General features: G+C 33.1%; 1 protein-coding gene across 1 annotated transcript; it reads right to left on the reverse strand.

The window, feature by feature from the left end:
• Positions 1 to 3,088: 3,088 nt before the first annotated feature.
• On the reverse strand, positions 3,089 to 22,722 carry LOC132560875 (trafficking protein particle complex subunit 5-like). Its single transcript, XM_060225580.1, has 7 exons — positions 22,657 to 22,722; positions 22,465 to 22,553; positions 21,586 to 21,712; positions 9,078 to 9,135; positions 6,220 to 6,279; positions 5,848 to 5,912; positions 3,089 to 4,291 (listed from the first exon to the last, which is right to left on the reverse strand). Exons 1-7 carry the CDS (start codon positions 22,720 to 22,722, stop codon positions 4,193 to 4,195), a joined length of 564 nt encoding a protein of 187 aa, XP_060081563.1. The 3' UTR covers positions 3,089 to 4,192.
• Positions 22,723 to 24,333: the final 1,611 nt, after the last annotated feature.

Consider the following 24,333-nt stretch of genomic DNA (forward strand, 5'->3'; position numbering starts at 1 on the left):
AGGATATGTCAAGGAAATTTTACTGCAATCTTAACCTTATCAAAATCAAAATCTTTGAATATTAAATAATTGTTGTAGGATCGTCAAGATTTGTTATCTTCTGAGTCGTATACCATACAGTTTTTGTTATGAATTGTTACCGATTGACAAATGAAATTTTTATGTATTTTAACCGTTTCCTTTTGTGTACCATTAGTACATTGCAATATTACTCTACACCTATTTATCATTTTTCATGACACTGGTGATGATAGTTGTTGACTTAAAATTTTAACTGACCATGATCAAAGTTTGTAGTGACCAGTGTTCATATAAGAGAAATCTGAAGACTTTTCTGACATTTGAAATAGATATTCTTGAATCTAACAGTGATTTTTGTGACTTCAGATATTTGAAACCTTGACTCATGCTTTTCCTGTGGGATTCATACAACTTTCGGAACGCACACTATATCTTTGTAATTGGACTTTTCAAAATTTTGGAAATGGTGCTCTGGATTCACCAGAAAAAATTCTAAAAAAAAACTTTGTGAATTTCCATTCTGACATCCACCATTTTGACCTAGGGCAAAGTGTAACATGATTTATCAAGAGAGAACTCTCCAGTTCTTTAACATTTTTGTAGTTATTCAGGTTGAAAGTTCTACTCTAATATACCTTAAAGATCCATTCCTGAGTGAAATTGCCAATCAAAAGAAACCAAACATTTAGGAACATAATTTTTGCATTGTAGAATGATGAACAGTTTTAGTCAATCAAAAAGTTGTTTTAGGGAGGATTAAATTTTAACAGAATGGCATCTCATTGGGAAGAATCACTTCTTTCTATTTCTTTACTTTGTAGAAGAAAAATACACAGGCATATATGGTATAATAGGCTTTCTTCTTTAGTGTCAATTTTTTTTTCTGTTTTCATAATAATATTGCTCAATGAATATAGAACTAGCAGATTTTAATTGAGAAAAAGTTACATGATGTACTTTTAGTTCCCTCCCTTCCAATAATGAGAATGAGACATAATTAAAATGAAGTATTCAGACTGGAGACTCCATAGGAAAATTTGGATGTGGTGAAATAAATTATTTTATATGGTAATATGATACACAGAAATGCTAAAGATATGAAATGGACAATACACAATGTTTTAAGTGCATACAGAATTGATTTACTTTTAAATTAAAACATTGCTCAGTGAATAAAACTGAGAGATATTTCAGAGATATATCATATTTTTAAATGAATATATGTTGAAATTATGAATAAATTTATGAGATATTTTTTTCATTTTGTTTGATGTTTTTTATCTGACATTTTTTTTTATTTATGTGAGTAAACTTAGATCATTGAAGTGTTAGTTTCATGGATCATTATAGGATTAGTAAAATTAGGGGAGGGGGGGATTGACAAGTTTAGAGTTAGATTTAGGGGGAATGCCTTCATAGGGAAAACATAACGATATCTCATGGGTATCTAATTCTCTACTGAGCTCAAGTAAGTCATCATTATTGCTATTTTTAGAAGAGAACTAGCTTGATCATTTTCAAGTTTCATGTGCCATTTTCCCGTGGGCCTTAGTTGTGCCTTTAAATTTTAATAGTGATTGGAACAACAAAATATCTGATAGAGGAGAGACTATCTTTCTTGAGAAATACAAGAATGGGACAATCTCAAATATTTGTAGGTTCCCTGAAGGTCCTTCAGTCTTGTGAGCATTTATATTGTGGCTTTGATCACTCACCTGGATGTTTCAGCTTTCATCAAGATGATAACGATGTACTGTAATCAATTCAGCTATGATTTAACACTGCAGAGTTCAGTTTTGTTGAAATAAAATATATAGCCTAACTGACCCCAAGCCCCACCACTTTCTCTTCTAGAATCTTTAGACTTGTCTAAATAGAAATGTAGCCTTACTACCCTAAAGCCCCACCATTTTTTCAATTTTCAATCCTGTATGCTTCCAGTCAATGGTTAAGATGAAAAGGTCATTTGAAGAAAAGTGTGTCATACTGATGATAGATGCTATCATACGGCATAAGCTCATCTTGGTCATTTGAACCAAGAGAGGTAAATAATGTCACTGGTATTTCCTGGAAAGTCCAAAATGGATCAAGCCTGTTAAGTCAATCACTTCCCCCTCAGTCTTAAGGTATGCTGTTAATTTTCAAACTGATTCAAGAAACAAAATTGCCAATGGGCAACAAATCTTGTATTTGGATAGTCAAAAATTTGTAGATGCTGTTTCTGCAGAAATATACTTTACTTAGTTTTTATTTCATGTGAAAGTTTGCTTTATAGAATTATCTTGTTAACATTTCTTTTTCATTCAGTCAATAGGAAAAGTAATTTAGAGCAAATAAAAACTAAAAAACTAGAATTGATAATAATTGTGTCATGGTCACAGACCCCTATACAAGAACATTTTGTTCAAGCAGAAAACAGTCATAAAGAGATGCGTGAACAAAGATTCTTTTGATGTGTAATCAGTAAATGTAATGAAAACCCTATTAATCACAGGTACTTGAACACTATGGATGGTAAAAAAAAATTATAATTTGCTATCAACTTTCTCCAGTTCAATTTTGAACTGTTCTGAGCCAGGTACTTGATCCTTCAAAAATACCATTCAATAAGTCATTGCCTTTTTGTCTATTTGTAAAAGAATACCAAAGAGGCAGTTGAGGATCTAATGTAGAAAAAATCATCAGTTATATGTCTGCAAGTAAAGCTACATATCCAAGAAAACTTATCATGAAACAATTTACAAATATTTGATCCAAAAACTGAATTTGAAACAGCAGAATATTCACCAGAAGTAAAACAAATAATCCGAGCACTTTTCATGATTTGAGAATGTTATATTGGTAATGGTTGAACAGAAAATCGTGAGTTGATGGCACTGATGGAGACATTAACCAAGGTTGTGTTTTGGTGCATAGGTGACTTATTCGGACCTACTCCCAATACATTCCTATTGTATTTTTGAAAGGGGACAAAGAGAAATATCCCAGAAATCATTTACTCACCACCATATCTTGTAGTCAATAGATTATGATGAAATGGAAATATTTAAGAATAAAAACAAAGCAGTTTCACTGTTTTATCTTTATTAGATAACTGGTGAATATAGCAATACTTAGCTATAATACTGGATCTGACATTCAGCTACATCATATATATTATTGCTTAGCAGCAATAATAGTCTTTTTGACAGTCTCTTCCAATCTCTCTGATTTCTGAATTTTGATATGATCATAAATGAAGTTCCTGTTCTTAGTTATAAACCCTTATGATATGAGTATTTTCTGTTGAAATTAGAATCCTGATTTAACACGGAACCTCTCCTGTAGAAGTAAACTATGATCAGAAATTGTGAAAACCAAATAATTGATTTATCATTTCCTAAAACAACACTATCTTACTTTTTTTGATACTGATATATTAACAAAACCAAACCTACATCATACATCAAATACTTCTTTCATATCAACAGGTACAGGCTTTTGTAATATTTTTCTCAAAAAATTAAACGCACAAGTCAACAGCATTCCTTACATTTAAAGCTTGGATAAAAGTAATTCATGTCTGCAAATCATACAGAATTTCTATAAATCATCATCAAGTTTTCAAATATTTTGCAAGAAAAAAACTTCATGAAATCGAAAATGGAAATCCCTACACTAATGTAAAGGGAGATAACCAGTAGATTTTCCTTTTCTTCAAATAAAATATTTCAAACACCCTTGTTTTTTTATAAATTTTCAGGAATACATGTACATTTACACTTACATTTATAATTTTCACACATTTTTCGAATAAATGCAGCTCTCCCCTCTCCTCACATACTAGTATTATAGATCAAAGTTGATTGATAAAACTTTCACATCTTCACATGATTCTGTTATACAAAGCATAAAGTGACATAACAAATAAATAAACTGGTCAAATGTAAATCTCAAACAATATTAAAGAGAGCATCATCAGATGTTACTTACAAATATGGTAATTATCAATGTACTTAATGATTAAAGGATTAAGTATCAATTGCACCTAGTTACACGTACCAACACACACTTATCACATGTAAACTATTTTGACAAGTCCTGAGCCTCATCGTAAAAACACAGTACAGTACATGTTACAATGTGTTATAACACTACACAACACCTCATAGTCTATAAATCAATGTTGAACTCATTTGCCCTCCACCATTTTATCACGAATGATCACAGACTCGTCAAATTCAATCATGAATGTTGTTCCTTTATGCCAATGAGCTGTCACCTTGGCTGGCTGGAAAATATGATGGTGAAACACAGGAGTTAAAGTAATCCAACAAAACAGGAAGATCAGAGCATATTAACCTAACTAAAACAGAATCCTTGTAAGATAAATCAATACTTCACATACTGTAACCCCATTATCCACAAAATCAAACAGGTTTAACTCTAAAGTTTAAACTCTGCAAGACGTATTCTTGATATCCTCAGTTCACTATATTCTTTGTTATAATGGTGTTTCCAGCAACCGTTTCGTTTGAATATTTCCTGATGTGAAATTTAACTAATATCAGAGGATCTGTATCTTAAAAGCACAAGTCTTATAACAACGGATGTGATTAACCATAGGTTTTCCACAGGAGCATCATTAAGGACTGATAATGTTAAACACAATTTTACAAAACAAAAGCACAAGTGTTTCAGAGAGCTTTGTTATTAGTCAAGCAACACATTAGTGAAGGTGTGTCACATGTTAGCATGTTCTGCTGATCAGTTTACAGTTTAAAAATAATACATTTATCTCTATTTCACTACCATAGGTCCCAGAGAGATCTTGATGCCCACCATTGTTTGATCTTTATTTGTTCTATAAAAGTTGGATTTTTTTTCTTCTCTCTACTCTCCTCTGTTTCTGTTCTTCATTATCAAAATTTCTCAAAGAAATTGTGATAATAACCTTAGTCATTTGGTTTTCTGATTAACACAAAATAAAATAGGCACAACTAGGAAACAAAGGAAACCTATATAGGAAAATTGAAAAGATCCCTCCTGCACTTCTCCAGAAATAGTGATAGCAAGAACTGTTAATGTATGGACCCTGGATGAAGGGCAATTCACATATCCCATCATCTATGATTGGCTAATGATGTACAATGTAGGTAGCTTGTGTCACTTTGCTTTGTGCAGTTATATTGCTGTTAAGTTCCATGACCTGTAATCTCAATCCCACGATCTTTGGTTATTAAACTTACCTGGCATGTTCCATTTTCATCAAAGCATGAGCAGTATCATTATAATTATAGGTCATAAATACATTTCTACATGACATCTGCATTACTTTCATCTCCTCAACTAATTATTGTTTTATTTAACACATCCTCTTTATACTGTAATAGGCCAGTGAGTCACCACAGCACTTGAAGCTCAGACCCAGTAAAAAGCCACTGCGAACCACAGCTGGCCAAGCACTCTAGGATTCATTCCCTCTAACAAGGCCAGGGAGTTTTGGCCAAACATAGATAAAGACACTAGACCTCCTTAAATTATCTTACATGTACCTAAGAAACAGTGAAGATTTCCAATCCATTTTGCATTGCCAGCAATTTTCCTCAAAACTTTAAAATGTTTCATGCAAGGCCATTCTCTCGGTATATCAATTATGACAAGAAAACCTGAATACATGTACTTCTAAGTGCTATTTTGCAGTATCTATGTCAGTAGGTAAAACAACACTTCATCTTAATTGGTGTTCATACATGTTAATTAGTTATTGGCAGGTGCTTTTGTAGCTCTGCTGGTATACACACATTTATTTTTCTTCTGAAATTCTAGAAATACTTGTCTACTTACAAAGTTGGCACCATTTAATATGGCCTCTATGATTCCTGCTGTGAATGCTGCACAGTTTAATTTGCCTGTAAATAAAAACACAGGTATTATGACAACATGGAATTCCAGTTTGTAATAGTAATGGTACAATAGAAACAGTGTTCTTAACCATTGTGACTTTTCAACCAATGTTTGATCTGTGAGGTTTTGATTCTTATAGTATCACAGAAACTACTGAATGATGGGACATGATACTGTCTAATCACTTATTTTCATTGGGCTCAAATTTCATGGTTTTTAGAAAATGATGCATTTTCCTTGGCACTTGATTTCTTAGATAAATCTTGCTCACAAAATCCACAAGAACTGAAGTCCATATCAATGTGTACTTACCTTTATCCTTTGGAACTGATATAAATCTGTTGACCAGGTGCTCCGATTCTATTATGTAATCTGGATGAGTCAAGGATTGAGATACATCTTCAGACTTAACAAGAATCATCAAAACTATTCCTACTGCACTAACTTTGGTTTGTTTCTCCTGAGCTGACTAAACAAGGTTTACTTCTCCTATACTGATTAAACTTGGTTTGTTTCTCCTAAGCTGATATAACCTTGGTGTTTCTCTTTCACTAACTAATGTTGGTTCATTTGTCATGTACTCAAATCAACCTTTGTTGGCATCTCTTGCACTAAGACCAACCTTGTCAACACTGACTAAACTGATTGCTCCTGAATTGATTAACTTACTTAGTTTTGTTTTTCCTTAACAAACATTGGTTTGATTCTCACTAACCATTGGCAGTTTCTCTTGTACTGACTCTTGCTTTGTTTTTCCTCTTCTAGCTAACCTTGGTTTGTTTCTCTAGTACTGGCTAACCTTGGTTTGTTTCTCTAGTACTGGTTAACCTTGTTTGTTTCTCTAGTACTGGCTAACCTTGGTTTGTTTCTCTAGAACTGGCTAACCTTGGTTTGTTTCTATAGTACTGGCTAACCTTGGTTTGTTTCTCTAGTACTGGCTAACCTTAGTTTGTTTCTCTAGTACTGGCTAACTTAGGTTTGTTTCTCTAGTACTGGCTAACCTTGGTTTGTTTCTCTAGTACTGGCTAACCTTGGTTTGTTTCTCTAGTACTGGTTAACCTTGTTTGTTTCTCTAGTACTGGCTAACTTCGGTTTGTTTCTCTAATACTGGCTAACCTTGGTTTGTTTCTCTAGTACTGGCTAACCTTGGTTTGTTTCTCTAGTACTGGCTAACCTTGGTTAGTTTCTCTAGTACTGGCTAACCTTGGTTTGATTCTCTAGTACTGGCTAACCTCGGTTTGTTTCTCTAGTACTGGCTAACCTCGGTTTGTTTCTCTAGTACTGGCTAACCTTGGTTTGTTTCTCTAGTACTGGCTAACCTTGGTTTGTTTCTCTAGTACTGGCTAACCTTGGTTTGTTTCTCTAGTACTGACTAACCTTGGTTTGTTTCTCTAGTACTGGCTAACCTTGGTTTGTTTCTCTAGTACTGGCTAACCTAGGTTTGTTTCTCTAGTACTGGCTAACCTTGGTTTGTTTCTCTAGTACTGGCTAACCTTGGTTTGTTTCTCTAGTACTGGCTAACCTTGGTTAGTTTCTCTAGTACTGGCTAACCTTGGTTTGATTCTCTAGTACTGGCTAACCTCGGTTTGTTTCTCTAGTACTGGCTAACCTCGGTTTGTTTCTCTAGTACTGGCTAACCTTGGTTTGTTTCTCTAGTACTGGTTAACCTTGTTTGTTTCTCTAGTACTGGCTAACTTCGGTTTGTTTCTCTAGTACTGGCTAACCTTGGTTTGTTTCTCTAGTACTGGCTAACCTTGTTTGTTTCTATAGTACTGGCTAACCTTGGTTTGTTTCTCTAGTTCTGGCTAACTTTGGTTTGTTTCTCTAATACTGGCTAACCTTGTTTGTTTCTCTAGTACTGGCTAACTTTGGTTTGTTTCTCCAGTACTGGCTAACCTTGGTTTGTTTCTCTAGTACAGGCTAACCTTGGTGTGTTCTATACTAACTAAGCTTGTTGTGTTTCTCCTGTATTGACGAACCTTGATCTGTTTCTCTTGTACTGAATAACCTTAGTTTTTTTCCCTGTATTGACTAACCTTGTGTTTTTTTTTTTTTTTTGTCATACACTGATTACCATTAGTTTGATTTGTGTCAGGTGCAATTATAATCATACAGGTGTAAAGTAACAAATATGGGCATGTAACAATAAAGACTAGCATGCTTTATAACACTACTTATTGTATTTGTATGTATAATGTGTGTGGTAACAGGATTGTAATAAACTTGCAGGTGTGATTCCTTTAGAATTCATACATCCCCAATTTTATCTTACTAATCTAAACATGACACCAGAAGTTCATAAAAACAATTACATACCCAAATTGATTTCCTGCAACCAGCACTAGCTGATATCACAGACACCAGAAAATTAACATATGGTTTACACAGCAACCACGCTGTAAATTAAGGTCATAGGCTGACATACATGTGTAAAAATAGCAACAGGAATTAAATGATGAATTCTTATGAACATTGTGATTAAATATCACAAATAGTTGTGGTTATTATTTCATTCTTTATGATGTGAATTAATGGTATCCAAATGTTATACAGCAATCAGACATTCCTGATATCAAATAGAAAGTTTAAAGACTTGTTCAAAAGTTAATGGATAGCAACTTTGGATCGGCGATGATTCAGACATAAAGTAATCTAGACACAAAAACCTTAGCCCTAGCTAATTTGGAATATAACAAATTTTGGTAGTAGGATATAGTAAGAACTTTGAGACTTCAGCCAAATGACTTTTAAACTGAGTTAAATCATTTATCCTGAATTATATCAATACTTTCTGTGAATGAAAATGACCACTAAACTGGGCGACATTAAACAGAGATTTCCTGTTTTCCTGTTATACTGTTAATAATACCTGATCTGTGGTTGTTTAGAATCAGAATTTAGTTTTACAAACCACAAAATTCTGACCAACTAATGTTCACTCAGTTCTTGCTTTAGGTTCATTAAAAATTTTAATTCTTGCCTCAAATGCAATTCTCTGAAAACCTTTTCAACCACAAATGACTAGCTAAAGTATAATGTTGTACATTTTGAAGTCAACTAACAAAACTTTTCACAAGGTAGTACCTCTTCAAACACTTTGATCGAGGAAAAAAATACATAGAGTTCAGTCTTATAAGATATGTCAATGATAGCTTAGTGTTCAAGGATACAAGTCCTCTCGTCATCATTGGAATGCTCCAGTGTGTCTGCTTGCTTTCCAAACAGGGTCTAAAAAAAAAACACAGGTTATCATCTTTTTCTCAGCGAAACACCCTTTTACAATGTACTGGTGGAAGTGGAACACAGTTGAAAAGTTTCTAACCTACTTACTGAAATATACAATGAATAAGTATTTCTGGTTACAATTTGGACGACCCAGTATTTAAGCAAAACATATATACAACAGCTTAATTTCAAATCAATACATCTAGGTCAATAGTGATAATCTAAAATATAAATCTAATGCCATGAGGGGGATTCTCAAAGAGAAAAGATAAAATGATAGGACGTCATTCAGACATGATACAATCACAGGATCTTCACTCAGACAATGATAAACTTTCACTCAGACATGATCAAATGAGGGAACCTTCTTTCAGCCATGATAAATTGTATGGGGCTGCACTCAGACATGATCAAATGAGGGGACCTTCTTTCAGCCATGATAAAATGAAGTGGCCTTCACACAGACATAACAAGAATTCCACGCGTTTTATGGAACAATAGCCATAGATGTTCATTATATTTATTCCATTTATATCATTTGTATTGCTCCAAATATGACAGGAACAGGGCCAACCCACCTGAAAATCAATCTCAAACAAGCTTCTTTGGTTAAAAAACATCATATAAAGTTTGAGTCTAATTGTTCAGAGAACACTCAAGTAATCACACAAAACAAATTTTCTTTTTATAGCTACAATGACCTTGCCCTTTGACCTTTTGACTTTTGAAAAACAATCCCAAACAAATACCTTTGGTAAGATTATTGTACAAAAACAAATTTTCTATTTATAGTAACAGTGAGCTTTGACCTTCAAACCTGAAAAGCAATCACAAGCAAGCCATTTTCATAAGGAAATACTGCATTGAGTTTGAGTGTAATTGTCGAAAGAAAACACAAGTTACAGCATGAAAACCAATCTGTCCCACTGTCCCATCACTCAGACAAGATAAAATGTGATTCTGCTTAATATTTCAGTTGTTATTAATATATGAGAGAGAGAGCCCATGAAACATTGTTTCAATGGAACCATTAGAATGGATGTTTACAATGTGGTGAGTGAATTTTGAGACAAATGTGAAGTCAGTGTTTGTAATAAAAACACAACTTTTACCGACTATACTTCTATGTATTGAAGACATTTGAAATTTTTAGAAATCTTTTTCATTATACAAATGACCACACACATAAAGAAAGCACCTGCTCATTCTTTTATCTCTACACAGAGAAGAAATACATGTAGTGCAATTTTTAGTGATGTTTATCTGTATAATTTTGAGGTCAACATAACCTTTTTAAGTGGTATTTATTGATGTTGAAGAAGAATGACAGATTTATGACTGAAAGCGAAATATTTCTCCTCATCAGTCGGACTCTGGTAAGATAATTACAGATCAGTTATCTTGATATGATGTGATTTTTTTTCAACTTTTTCATGCATGTTTTCCTTTCCACCTGCAACTGTACATGTGGGTCCAACAAGTAAAGTAATTCTGCTGACAGCACATGTATGTATGTAAATTAGGTACAACGAAATACTGCTGACTACCTTAAACATCATACTTAATCTCTCTATTTACATGTACACATAGTACATACTGCTGACTACCGTAAATATCATACTTAATCTCTCCATTTACATGTACACATAGTACATACTGCTGACTACCATAAATATCATACTTAATCTCTCCATTTACATGTACACAGTACATACTGCTGACTACCATAAATATCATACTTAATCTCTCTATTTACATGTACACATAGTACATACTGCTGACTACTGTAAATAACATACTTAATCTCTCCATTTACATGTACACATAGTACATACTGCTGACTACCATAAATATCATACTTAATCTCTCTATTTACATGTACACATAGTAAATTAATCTCTCCATTTACATGTACACATAGTACATACTGCTGACTACCGTAAATATCATACTTAATCTCTCCATTTACATGTACACATAGTACATACTGCTGACTACCATAAATATCATACTTAATCTCTCCATTTACATGTACACATAGTACATACTGCTGACTACTGTAAATAACATACTTAATCTCTCCATTTACATGTACACATAGTACATACTGCTGACTACCATAAATATCATACTTAATACTTAATCTCTCCATTTACATGTACACATAGTACATACTGCTGACTACTGTAAATAACATACTTAATCTCTCCATTTACATGTACACATAGTACATACTGCTGACTACCATAAATATCATACTTAATCTCTCCATTAACATGTACACATAGTAAATACCACTGACTACCGTAAATATCATACTTAATCTCTCCATTTACATGTACACATAGTAAATACTGCTGACTACCGTAAATATCATACTTAATCTCTCCACAATCACATATACAGAAAACATAAACTGCTGACTACCAAATTTAGTCTCTCCACAATCACTTGTACACAAAGTACATACTGCTGACTACTGTAAATACTGCTAAGTACTGTAAATACCAAAATTAATCTTTCCATAATCACATATACACATAGTTAATCCTGCTGACTACCATGAATACCAAACTTAAGCCCTCGTTTACGACATATACACATAGTAAATAATGCTAACTACCATAAATTTCCACAACACAAGTATGTACATTTCAGTAATTTTCTTACCCTTTTTCACAGGACCTGTAATTTTATCAAATGGGAAAATATAGAAGGGTTTTCTTATAATTAAATTTGGAAAATAATTCTTACCACAAAAGTAACATGGATAGATCTTTGTTTTTATCATTTAAATATCATTACCAGTAAATCTAAGTTTTTAACTTTTAAAGAGCTACATTTTGGAATATAATGTGAGTGCTTTCACATCAAATGTCAGGTTTGGTCATCTCTCTTGTTTATAAACCAGATATATTTATGACTTTAAAAGAAAGTAATTTCGTCCTTTATTTGAAGGTTAACTTATATGCATGTCTGTCTAAATGACATGTAAATTATTCTGTATCAAAGTAAATTGATTTTCTATGGGAGTGCTAATGTTTGCAACCACGTGGTACCAGTTTTCTATTCAAGATATGAGAGATAGTGTATACCTGTTCTAGATACCAACAGGTAGGAGCTGATCATCCTCATGTAATTAGTAAATACTTTCTAAACATTTTGTCCAAATGGCTAAAAGGCCTAATAATTGCCACTTTGAATATTTCTTTTGACAGAATCTAACTGCACCAGGTGCAAATTACCAGGTTTACATTTACATACACAAGTTTAATTATAAATGGACCAAAATCTGATTTTGTAGTACATGTACCAGCTGGTTCATTATATTTAAATGTTGTTCACTTCTTCCTTCCTTTCTTTCCCCTCAGTGAACTCTATAGTATTCCATCTCCGCAGCTTACATTTTATATTGGGGTGATGTAAGACAGTTCTGGCCTACCTACAGATCTATCCAGCCTTGGACATGATCATCACAGGTGGCAAATGAAATATGAATGATCAAAATGATTGACAACAACACTAACAATATTGGATGTCATATATAGTAATGATAACCTCTGACCCAAAATGATCACACAGGTAACACACACCTGTACATGAGTTGTAAATTTGAAGTCATTTTCATAAAAAATGTCCTGAACTTTCAATTTAGTTTATACAGCAGTCATAAATTGTGAAACACCTGATGTATATTATAAGTATTGTGCTATATTCTTTATTCCTCGTAAAACTCATTATTATAGTCTTCAATGCTGCATGAAATTCCATTCTTTGTCTGCTTAAAATCTAGAGCACCAATACATAAATGTCAAGAAATGTTAGCTTTATTTAAAAACCCAAGTTGTATATATATATATTTTATTCAAAATGAAGTTCATCATTATTTTCCTTGTATTACCAACTCATCATAAAACACCAACATTTTTACATTTAAATTTGAAAATGAAGTTTGAATTTTACATAGTATTCTCACAAAGCTTTATCAAGCTAACAAAACTTGATAAAACCTGTATACTATACCTCCCACAGCGTATAGGAGAGAGAGAAGATGCATCACAAAATAGTTTCGGAAGCTCCAGTGATCAACCCTTTAATTTTCAATGTAAGACAAATTTTATGAACATAATTATCTTTAAATTTAAAGATGTGAACTCCAGGACGGAAATTAAAGTACACAGATTTCAATAGCAACAGTGTCAGAAAATTCAGACCCAGCAGATTGAGCAAGAAGTGATTTTTATTTTATTTAGAGATGGGAGCAAAGAAATTTTGGGTTGAAGGAAAGGAAATATTATAGACACGATTCCTATATATATATAGTATAATCGAAAGAGAAAGTGACAAACACAGTTATTATAGGAAAATGATGTAGTTTTCAAATTTTCCGCAACAAAAGCACCACAAACGGATGCAGGATATGACCACCTAGCCTCAACGGAAATCTTTTGATATCATTATTTGAAAACCTGATGTGTTCTTTATTTCTTACCAATCTAACTACATCTTAACAGGCCATTTTAGGCCTTTCAAATCAGTCTACATAATACAGAATTTATCCTAGTAAGCATTACATATATAGGAATACTGATATAGTTCTAGTAATGAAAATTTCACAAGTTAATTCATCAGAGAGACCAAACAACAGCATTCAGGGGAAAAAATATTCATGATAATCAACACTTTAGAAAATATTTCAATCATTATGAATAGGACATGGACAATTTTTAACTTGAAAATTTTGCTGGAAAAAGCAATCTCTAGCTGATGCAAATACTGACAGATTGACCAATATTGAACTCATTTGAGATCTCGCTAATACAAAGAAATAAACAAAATTTGGTTAAATCTAATGAAATACTCAATGGTTATTTAAATGAAATCCTAAAACAGACAGACAAGTAGACAGACAGACCAAAACCAACATGCCTCTCAATCTTAAATCTCAAAAGCATAAAGGTCATGTAACACAATGAATTCAATATTACACCGAAATTTTATGACCCGATACGAACTTCTATGCAAATTTATGAATCAAAACCATTGCATCATCTTAACTAATTAAAAACACTTAAAGAAACTACGCTCAAAAATTATGAGGAGAAAAGGTACTTAGATATTGTGGACTCATCTTAAATTGATAACTTTAAACAGAATTAACAGGAAGAAGATTGAAATGTTCCCCAAAAAATAATCAGGTGTATGCATACTCTTAGGAACAACCCTACCATTGAAACCTGAGTGAATGTTAAAAACATTTCACTATGATAGGTATATTGATGGTACAGTAAATACATTTTAAAAGACAGCTTGATAGTTAACCTGAAAAGAAAATGCCAACTGTACCAGAAGTGATGCCTTTTTACTATTATTTTGGTTACTATTAATTAAAATTACTGATTTTAGAAAAAAAATCATAAAAAATACTTAACAATTCATTTTAAAAGGATATCACTTTTTAGAACAATTTAACAGTCTATTTTAAAAGGCTATCAGTTTTTATCCTGGATATAATCACACAGGGTGTTGATACTGTTGTAAGCAGATGACCTCTTCTACTATTCTGTCATGTCCAATCAGAGAATCATATCATCTACGCTACCCAACTATTCAATATTTTTCTATTTGCTAACATCAGGAGGTGGACTGGAGAAAATTAAATTCTTACAGACAATTACATTAATATAGGAGTACATGTATATCATTCCGCCATGATAACACCCCAAACAATTCTTACAATATCTTAGTCTTAACGTCATGTTTTATCTGGTCTATTTCACCTGTAATCCTTTCATCTGACAGGTGTGAAGTTTAGAATATTTGGGATATTTGGGACCAGTTCATAGAGATAAGTTCAAGTAATAACTCATGTCAATATTTAATATGTAGACTTACCTAAGTCAGAAAATCATCACTAATTTTACATGTATGTTTAAGTACATTAAATGTTGTAAAAATGTATACCCAATCAAAGTCAGATATCAAACTTTTTCTGAAATTGACCTTGTTTTAATGTCTGTCAAATCATTAGCAAATATGGAAAAGTGCATAATTTCAGGTGATAAGGAATAAGAATTAATTACTTGAAGAAAATATTAGACAAGATGATCAAAATCCCATAACTCTGTAAAATACGGGGTCCTTTAACAAATTGTCATCACAAGTGTTATATATATATATATATATATATATATATATATATATATATTCAAAAGCAAACTATCAGCATATACAGGTGAAAGAGAAGACAGGTCTCAGATAGAGTGACAAAGCACAAACTTCCAGTAGTGCCAGCAGGGGACTGAAATCTCTACTTACTAGTCCATTATCTCAATGTACTCTCTATAAAGTACTTATGGAACATATTTAACGACAGTTTTCAAAAATGATTAGAACACTTAAGTGCAAATTGTGATGATGTTTGTACCAACCACATAACATTTCCATCTGATAATAGATCTCAGCTGGTCAAAGACCCAGTCGTAATTTGTCAAACTCAAACTTTAAACCACAAATTAGTCTGCATGGAAATGACAACATCATCGAGTGACTCACAGATCTCCATTTTAAATGTGTTGAAATGTTTTCCAGGTGTTCTTGTAAAGGTGATTAGCTGATAACTTATAGAGGAACTGCACATCAAAACACCATGGAAACCCAATCTGACACCTGTGCGATGTCAGTATCAAGATTTGAGGCATTTAGAATGGAAGGCTGGGTAAACTTGTGTAACTATCTGTCTAGGTCTGCACCCATACATGTACAAATTGACACACCTGTGTACATATATAGCATTTTTAAGATTATTATATGGATTTCATACACATTATATCTTAAGGCTAAACAAATGGTACACACCTGTACCCTATGATTACAGCATCCTATGAAAGAAAAAAAAATGTCACGATGATGGAAATCTGTTTTTAAAAGACTACCAAAATTAGCACTTTGTGCTTAAATGATTTTATTTAGTGGGTATGTAATTATATACACCCCACTGAAATCTTTGTGGTATCATATATGTACGTATAGTGTATATGTAAAAAATAGAAATAAAACCTTAACAAAAAAAACTCCTTCCTAGTGACTCATCTTGCCTCCATTATTTTATTGGAAAAGGTCTAAAGACTTTTAATGAACAAATATATATGTTGTATGTATGTGAGTGTGTGCATTTTACTGTGTCAGCGTTCACCGTGTATAAGCTTGAATTAAGGTACACAAAGACACCAGTTTCAACATGAACTCTTTATAATATTGTCATATTGTAATTAATGTACTTCAGTTAGATTGATATCAAGTGTGAAATTATACTCAACCAATTTTCAGAATTTTCATTTGTTTTGTGGAATTCTGATAAAATATTGCTGTTACCTGTATTGTATACACTGACCTTCCATGTGATCTGTTGCAATGCTGCGTCCTTACCTGTATCCTCTACAACACCTTGGATTTGCATATTTACAGGTATGTTAAGTTTAATTTACATATCCCATAAAATTATTTGATATATGTTTTTGCCTATATTACCAGAAGTAAGCTGCATGACAAATGTACTGCATACATGAATGCCTACTTTTAAGTAGATAACTTGTATGATATACATTATGTTAATACATTTGTTCCTTTTTCTCTTCTCAATAGGTAACATATATGTACTTAAATTTTATTTCCTGTTTGTATTAAATAGATGTGTCAGTTTTCACATTAATATATAACACTCTGAATTTAACTCAATACAAATTTTTTAAAAACTTTTCAAGAACTGTACCTTTTTTCCAAATTAGTAGATAAATGTTAATACATTATGTATAAATAATCTAAGAATAAAAATCACTTTTCCAAACTATTTGTGTAACATCATTACATCTGATTTTTAATACAGAAAAGATAATATTGAAAACTTAGGACCAGAAAAGTATTTAAGTAAAGGTAATTCACATGATTAAAAACCAGCATTATACTTTGGCAACATTGAAGTAACTTACTGTTTCCAAAACAGTAACATATTTCCATAAATCTGATGTGGAAGATTGACAATGAAAAAAAATTCAACATATTAATAAATTTTCGATAGATTTAAACAATGTGTTTAATTAGTGAGTAACAGTCTAGGTATATATATATATATATATGAGGTAGGGGCACATGAGCAACTTCACTAATTATATATATCACTAATTCCAAAATACACAGATATTTGTAATGTTTTTTCATGTTACATTATATACATATAAATGTAAGTCTCGGCGATGCATCACCATGACATTTTCACACCTCCTTCATTCTGATGAAATATAACTAAATGTCGCCAAGACATTTTATGTTTTCTCAACAAGATCAGCTTTCCCATAGATAAATCTGAACTGCATCAGTAGTTTTAATATATTTATATCATTACACTCACTTACACATGACTGTGAATATGACCTTTGGAGTCATTTTAGATCATTCATAACTGTTGTGTATCTAGAGGTAGATCTATTTTTACTAAAACTTATGTACATATTAAATTACCTCAAATAAAGTACAATTTTCCTATATTTCAAAAAGGTTGTCAAAATTATCATTTCCCAATAAATCAGATTTTCTATTCAAGTTTTAAAATATCAAACAAACTTGAAATATTGAGTTTTGGGGTAAATATAAATGGTTGAGAAAGACCTATATAATGTATGGCTTTTTCATCATAATCGGCTGGACAGGTGCAATTTCTAAACTGCATGTGACTAAGAGTCTTGGTTTTATAATTTTGTTGCCAATTAACTCTATTTTATTTGGCAATAGCCCATGTCTGGTAATAAGCCCCCATCCCTCCTCCATGTGTAGCACTCTTAAGTAAATTAATGTTATTTCATTGTCCTGTCATATGCCCCCCTCTTCCTCTATATGTAGCATTCTTCAGTAAAATCATGAATAAATACCATTTTCTTTTCTTGTAGTAATTCCACCCCTGACTTTGAGTTATCAGCAATACATTGGTGCCATAGTAAATTTTTATTTGAACTTAATTTACCTGAGACCATTTAACCTCTAAGACAGACACTGCAAAGCTTCATTATTAATTTTTCTTCAGGTTAGTTATTGACTTTTTGAAACTTGAGAATTGGTCAAGATGGACCCAGACGGTCATGACATATTTCTTTCCTCAAGCTATTAGAGGTTTATGTTAGCAAACCAAGTTTAGATTGGTTTTGGTTTGAATTTACATTGCATAACTCCTATCAACAGTGTTTTGTCATTTAATGACTGAAGATGACAATATAAGGAAGTGAGAATAACCCAAAAAGACAGTGTAGGAGGTGATATCACAGTATAGACCTGACAGCCACTTTTCCAGGGTCATAGAATAATTATCTATATCAAGTATTAAGTCAATGTAAGACTGAAGATGAAATCATAATGTGCAAAAGCGGAAAGTAAGCAATGGAAAAACAGACAAATTTAAGTTATAAATCAACTCAGTAATCAATATTTAGGTGGGGAAGTAAGGGTCAGTATAGAAGTCTTAGGCCTTGTAGAGAGTTTGTAGAGTTTATGTTACAAGTATACAGTACAGCTTGACCTATATATAGTTTATAGAAGTGTTCTCTAACCCTCAACTGCCCTTATAATCTATCATGTTTCACCATGCAACTGTCACAACATCAAAGAAAAACAATATGACACCATCAAATATTCCATTTTTCCTGTTTTTTTATTAAGTGTATAAAAAGTGTGGAGCAGTATTTGTCTAGATACATGTTTCATGTACAATTCTTTATATCAAACATCTACAGTATAAATGTTAAGAGCACACAGATATACTACAAATTGGTCAATGTGAACACAGAAGGCTAACACATTTTTAGCACTCTGGTTATTGTAAATACACAAACCTAACACTTCTTTACCAATGGTCAGTGGAAATATACAAATCTAGCTCATGTTTGGTGCTGGTAAATGTAAATACACAAGATTAGTACCTATTTAGCACTGGCTAGTGTGAATATGTAATGCGTGCAGCTCTTTAACACTCAAATCAATGTAGATAAATACATGTAAGGCTAACACCTCTTTAGCATTGTTCAGTGTGAATACACAAAGCAAGCACCTCTGTAGCACTCAGATTAGTATGAATACACAAGGCTAGAGGTTCTTTAGCTCTGCTCAGTGTGAATACACAAGACCAGAGGTTCTTTAGCAATGGTCAGTGTAAAAACACAGTGCTAGCACTTCTTTAGCAATGGTCAGTGTAAAAACACAGCGCTAGCACTTCTTTAGCAATGGTCAGTGTAAAAACACAGCGCTAGCACTTCTTTAGCAATGGTCAGTGTAAAAACACAGCGCTAGCACTTCTTTAGCAATGGTCAGTGTAAAAACACAGCGCTAGCACTTCTTTAGCAATGGTCAGTGTAAAAACACAGCACTAGCACTTCTTTAGCAAGGGTCAGTGTAAAAACACAGCGCTAGCACTTCTTTAGCAATGGTCAGTGTAAAAACACAGCGCTAGCACTTCTTTAGCAATGGTCAGTGTAAAAACACAGCGCTAGCACTTCTTTAGCAATGGTCAGTGTAAAAACACAGCGCTAGCACTTCTTTAGCAAGGGTCAGTGTAAAAACACAGCGCTAGCACTTCTTTAGCAATGGTCAGTGTAAAAACACAGCGCTAGCACTTCTTTAGCAATGGTCAGTGTAAAAACACAGCGCTAGCACTTCTTTAGCAATGGTCAGTGTAAAAACACAGCGCTAGCACTTCTTTAGCAATGGTCAGTGTAAAAACACAGCGCTAGCACTTCTTTAGCAATGGTCAGTGTAAAAACACAGTGCTAGCACTTCACAGTGCTAGCACTTCTTTAGCAAGGGTCAGTGTAAAAACACAGTGCTAGCACTTCTTTAGCAAGGGTCAGTGTAAAAACACAGTGCTAGCACTTCTTTAGCAAGGGTCAGTGTAAAAACACAGTGCTAGCACTTCTTTAGCAATGGTCAGTGTAAAAACACAGTGCTAGCACTTCTTTAGCAATGGTCAGTGTAAAAACACAGCGCTAGCACTTCTTTAGCAGTGACTGGTAAGCATGAATACACAAGACTTGCAGCTCTTTAGCATTTTTACTCTGAATACAGAGTTAAAGTAATAGCTATTTCCTTCTTCATAAAGCCTGAATCAAAGGAGTGGAATGAAAGACATATTACAACTGAAAATGTTACCTAGTATGTTAGTATTAATGACCAATCATGAACATATATTTTACATCTTTGTTATTTCAGTTGATAATTTGCCTGACATTTAACTGCAATAATATTAATCAAACAAGATATAATTCTAGGTATGTCATATAATGGTTCAAGACAAAGTTGGTCTTTTACACAACTGATCCTGCAGGTTTTAGAAATGATCTATTTATTTATTCCATTCTTTCCTTGGTGTAGCTCAATGTAGGACTTTTCTTATTTAGCACAATATTGTTTTTCATTACAACCAGAATTGGTAGAACCAGTGTCTATTTCAGGAAGAAAATACAATTCAATGAATGTTTAATGGAACAAAATAGAAGTGATTATCAGTCAGAAGTAATAAATTCATAACACGTTTGTACTAACTTTTTACATGCTTTGCTAACAAATGTATGCCCTGCTATTAAAAAGATGCCTAAGTGAGAATGTGTTCATAAAGGATGAGGTAGGGTAGGTACACCTTGGGTAGTTATTGGTCTGTCTGTAAAAACCAGCTATGGTAGACAAACCAGCTCATAAATACCATGCATGGGAGAGATCAAATATTGTCTAAATGTTACAAGTATACACTGGTCTATCGAGGTAGTCCTTGATATATTATTTATAAAAAAGGCTTTCAGCACTTCAAGACAATAGTTTTTTTACTTTGGATTGGCCTCAAGGTATAGAGGTAACCTCAAAAGGTATGTCACAGATCAAACACAGCATGATCAAGTAGGATTGAATGTTTAATCCGAATATCAATTTCAAAAGTGGTAATTACACCAACAGGTCTACAATAACCTAAAATGAAGTCTAAGGAAACAAACTCTTATGATAGAAGAGGAAAAGGACAAATTATCAATGATGAGTTTAACACAAGTCACTGAAAATGTCCTACAACTGTTTAGTAACAGATATTGTCAGAAAGCAATATCTTTTTTTCAGGTATTATGTACAAAATCTCTGTGTATATATATATATGTGCAATTATTTCAGTTTCAAAAGAACATGAGAACAAATTTAGAGTTTCTGATGATACTGAGATACCTGCAAGCTGTCCACATTCCAGCTTTGGAACAGTGTTCAAATAAGTGTTACCAAACCTCATCATATCTTTGTTAGAACAGGTAAAGTAAGACTCAAAGATCCATTATAAGACTAGTGTACAAGCCATTTTTGCAAATTTTGTAAGTGCTGTCTCATACATGTGTGCATATACTAACGCTGAGAAATCTGTTAAAGAGAATAGATATATACCTTCCAAAAGTTGTTTTTAATAAACAGCAGCATGTTGAGTAGCTTGACCTCTCGCTTGTAACCTTTCTCCCTGACAAAAAGTAGATCTAGCAAGTGTGATCCAACATGCTGGCCCATGTCTGAGAGTCTTAAAAGGAAGAATATAATAAGCAATAGCTATTCAAGAATGTGAGGTTCTTAAACTGAACATTCATCTAGATCTACAGTATAAGCAGTTACTACTAATCTATAAATGTATATAAAAATCAGCATCTAGAAATATTATGTCTCAAACAAAATGAAATGAAATCTGTCCTTTACCCACTGTTAAGCAAAACATTATGACAGCATTTTTGCTTTCCTGAATTTATTTGACTTAGTTTTTAAACATATATACAAGTACACAAAACATCAACATCACAATAACTGTGCAATACTGTAACAAGCCAAATACTTTTTTTCGCTTCTTGAAACACTCTCAGGTTAACCAAAATTTCTCGTTGTTTTATTTTTTTGATACTTTTAACTGAGAATGTCATAGTGACATGAAAGCTTTGCTCTTTCCTGGCACTGCCTGACTCATACCATATCATATATCGGGTAAGAGAGGGGTATTTCAATATTGTCTATTGATGTAAGTCAGGCTGTCAGTGCAATATATTTTCCTTAGTTTTGTATATAAGTTGCACGTTTAATTTTACTACTACAATGCCATAGTTTTGTTGACATTGGTTAAACACACACTGCCAAGCGGCATGTGGTACATCCACTCAAGTGATTACTACCGGTAGGTGTGCATGGTTAAAAACGATTTCGCATACATCACAATGCATTCCAGTCTGATTCTCGAATATCTTTAAAATAAGGTAAATACATTTCAGTAACCGATTAATCACTCACTTGTTCTGTAGTTCTGACACACTGTACACACGATTCTGGCTGTACTGGACCATTTCCGAGAACAGCAGAGCAAACGTTGCTACATTTACCTGCAAATATACAATATGTGTTCTTAAACTTAATTACATATAGACTTTGTATCCATAAAACATCATTTAAAATATGCGTGTATATAAATAAACTACCGCATACCTCTGGTTTCCCTCTACCGAGAGGTTTATCTAGATTGCTTGACTTCTGTTTTGTTATGGTCGACATCTTGGAACGGAAGTGGAACTCTTTTTTCGCGTGACGGCAATAAATTTTCGCGGGAATTTTAATGTTTATAGTAGGATTATTAAAAATCATACCAAGACAGAGAAAATAATTGTCATTAAAAAATAACGCTATTTACTGCAAATTCAGAACATGATACATAAGAGCCAATCAACGTTTTGAGCACTTTATGTAGATCTCTGTTCTTATAATCATTTTACTTCTTCTAAGTAGCATAGAGGAAAGATACACCCCTGACTGGGAGGTCATACTAATGTAAAACGAGTCAATGAAACTACCATGACATGTATTCCATAAAATATTGGAAGAGAAAATAGAAAGAAGTTCGGCCATGTTGTAGTAAATACCCTTTGTTAATAACACGTTTAACGAAACATTTCATTTCAAATCATCTGCCTGAAAAAAAAAATCCACTGCCTGAGCAAGCCTGACTCAACTAAATGACTTTATAAGCCCATTAGAAAATGTATCAGATATCCAAGGACAGGCAGTCATTCTTTCACTCTTATTGATACCTTATTAATAAGAATATACTGTTTGATCACTGCTCATCCATCAGGTGCCATATGAACACTGCTGCCCACGCGCATGTAATCTAATTATATTTTTTTAGATAAATCAGTCATGTATTCTATTACTACTTCCCTTTCATCATCTAAACGGATTTCACTTATGATAAGTATGCGAAGAATTCATCAATTAACGATGTACCTAGCAAGCAGACCTTTGAAAAAAACATGGTTAGTTAGAAGTTTAATTTCGACTGTCTAAATTTTAATTGAATATGTTATCATAACCTTATGACATTTCCTGTGAAAGTGAAAATCCGTATACGACCTGTTTAATCAATATTTGTTTGAAAATGAGATTTGTTTACGAAGTCATTAACAAATTCCCGAATCTAGGAACGTAACACCATCTCATAGAGTGGTAAATCAAGATTATACACAAGGCCGAATACAGGACTACTACACTCAGTATTGATACCACTACCCAATAATGAACGCCAGAATCACTGGCATGTTTCCCAACCCTTTCACCATTAAGAATTTAAATATTGATCTTAAACAAAACAAAAAAGTTACTGAATTTTATCAATTACCAATTATGACTTTAAAGAAATCTTCAAACGAAACCTTAGACAATTTTTGATATTTTCACATTTTATCATATAAATGACTGAACCGATTGCCCTGAGAAAGACGCTGTTATCATATTACCTGTTTTAGTTTTACTTCCCTTCTTAAAGTGACACTAAAAGACATCTAAAAGAAATGTCAGTTGAAATATACCACTTATCCCTCCTAACGACCTAACGAATGATGCTAACTTGGTACTGTGATCAGTGGGATTTTTTGGTTATCACGGGGGGAGGGGGAAGAGAGAGAGGGGGGGTCATAGTTTCAGGTCTGGCACCAAAGAAAACAAGGTAAGACATCGTAGACAATTAATCTTATACAAAACCTGAAATACGTTCGAAGGCCTCAGGTACTCTGAATATCGATCTGGCGTCAGATCGATATGAAAGGTCGGTAGAACGCCAGAATAATTCGGACTAGCCTCGAGGGAATTCGGGTTCTTTATAAAAGTTTA

The sequence above is a fragment of the Ylistrum balloti genome, unplaced genomic scaffold (genome assembly GCF_031769215.1).
Source record: "Ylistrum balloti isolate Yb309-2 unplaced genomic scaffold, AGI_CSIRO_Ybal_v1 Utg369668, whole genome shotgun sequence".
Taxonomy (NCBI): domain Eukaryota; kingdom Metazoa; phylum Mollusca; class Bivalvia; order Pectinida; family Pectinidae; genus Ylistrum; species Ylistrum balloti.

What these genes read in the sequence shown, in the direction of transcription:
- LOC132560875 (XM_060225580.1), bottom strand. Translation starts at nt 22,722, where the DNA reads ATGTCGACCATAACAAAACAGAAGTCAAGCAATCTAGATAAACCTCTC. An exon ending in ATCAGTTCCAAAGGATAAAG is followed by an intron (nt 5,913 to 6,219) that starts GTAAGTACACAT and finishes TTTTATTTACAG; the next exon opens with GCAAATTAAACTGTGCAGCA. An exon ending in TATTAAATGGTGCCAACTTT is followed by an intron (nt 4,292 to 5,847) that starts GTAAGTAGACAA and finishes CATATTTTCCAG; the next exon opens with CCAGCCAAGGTGACAGCTCA.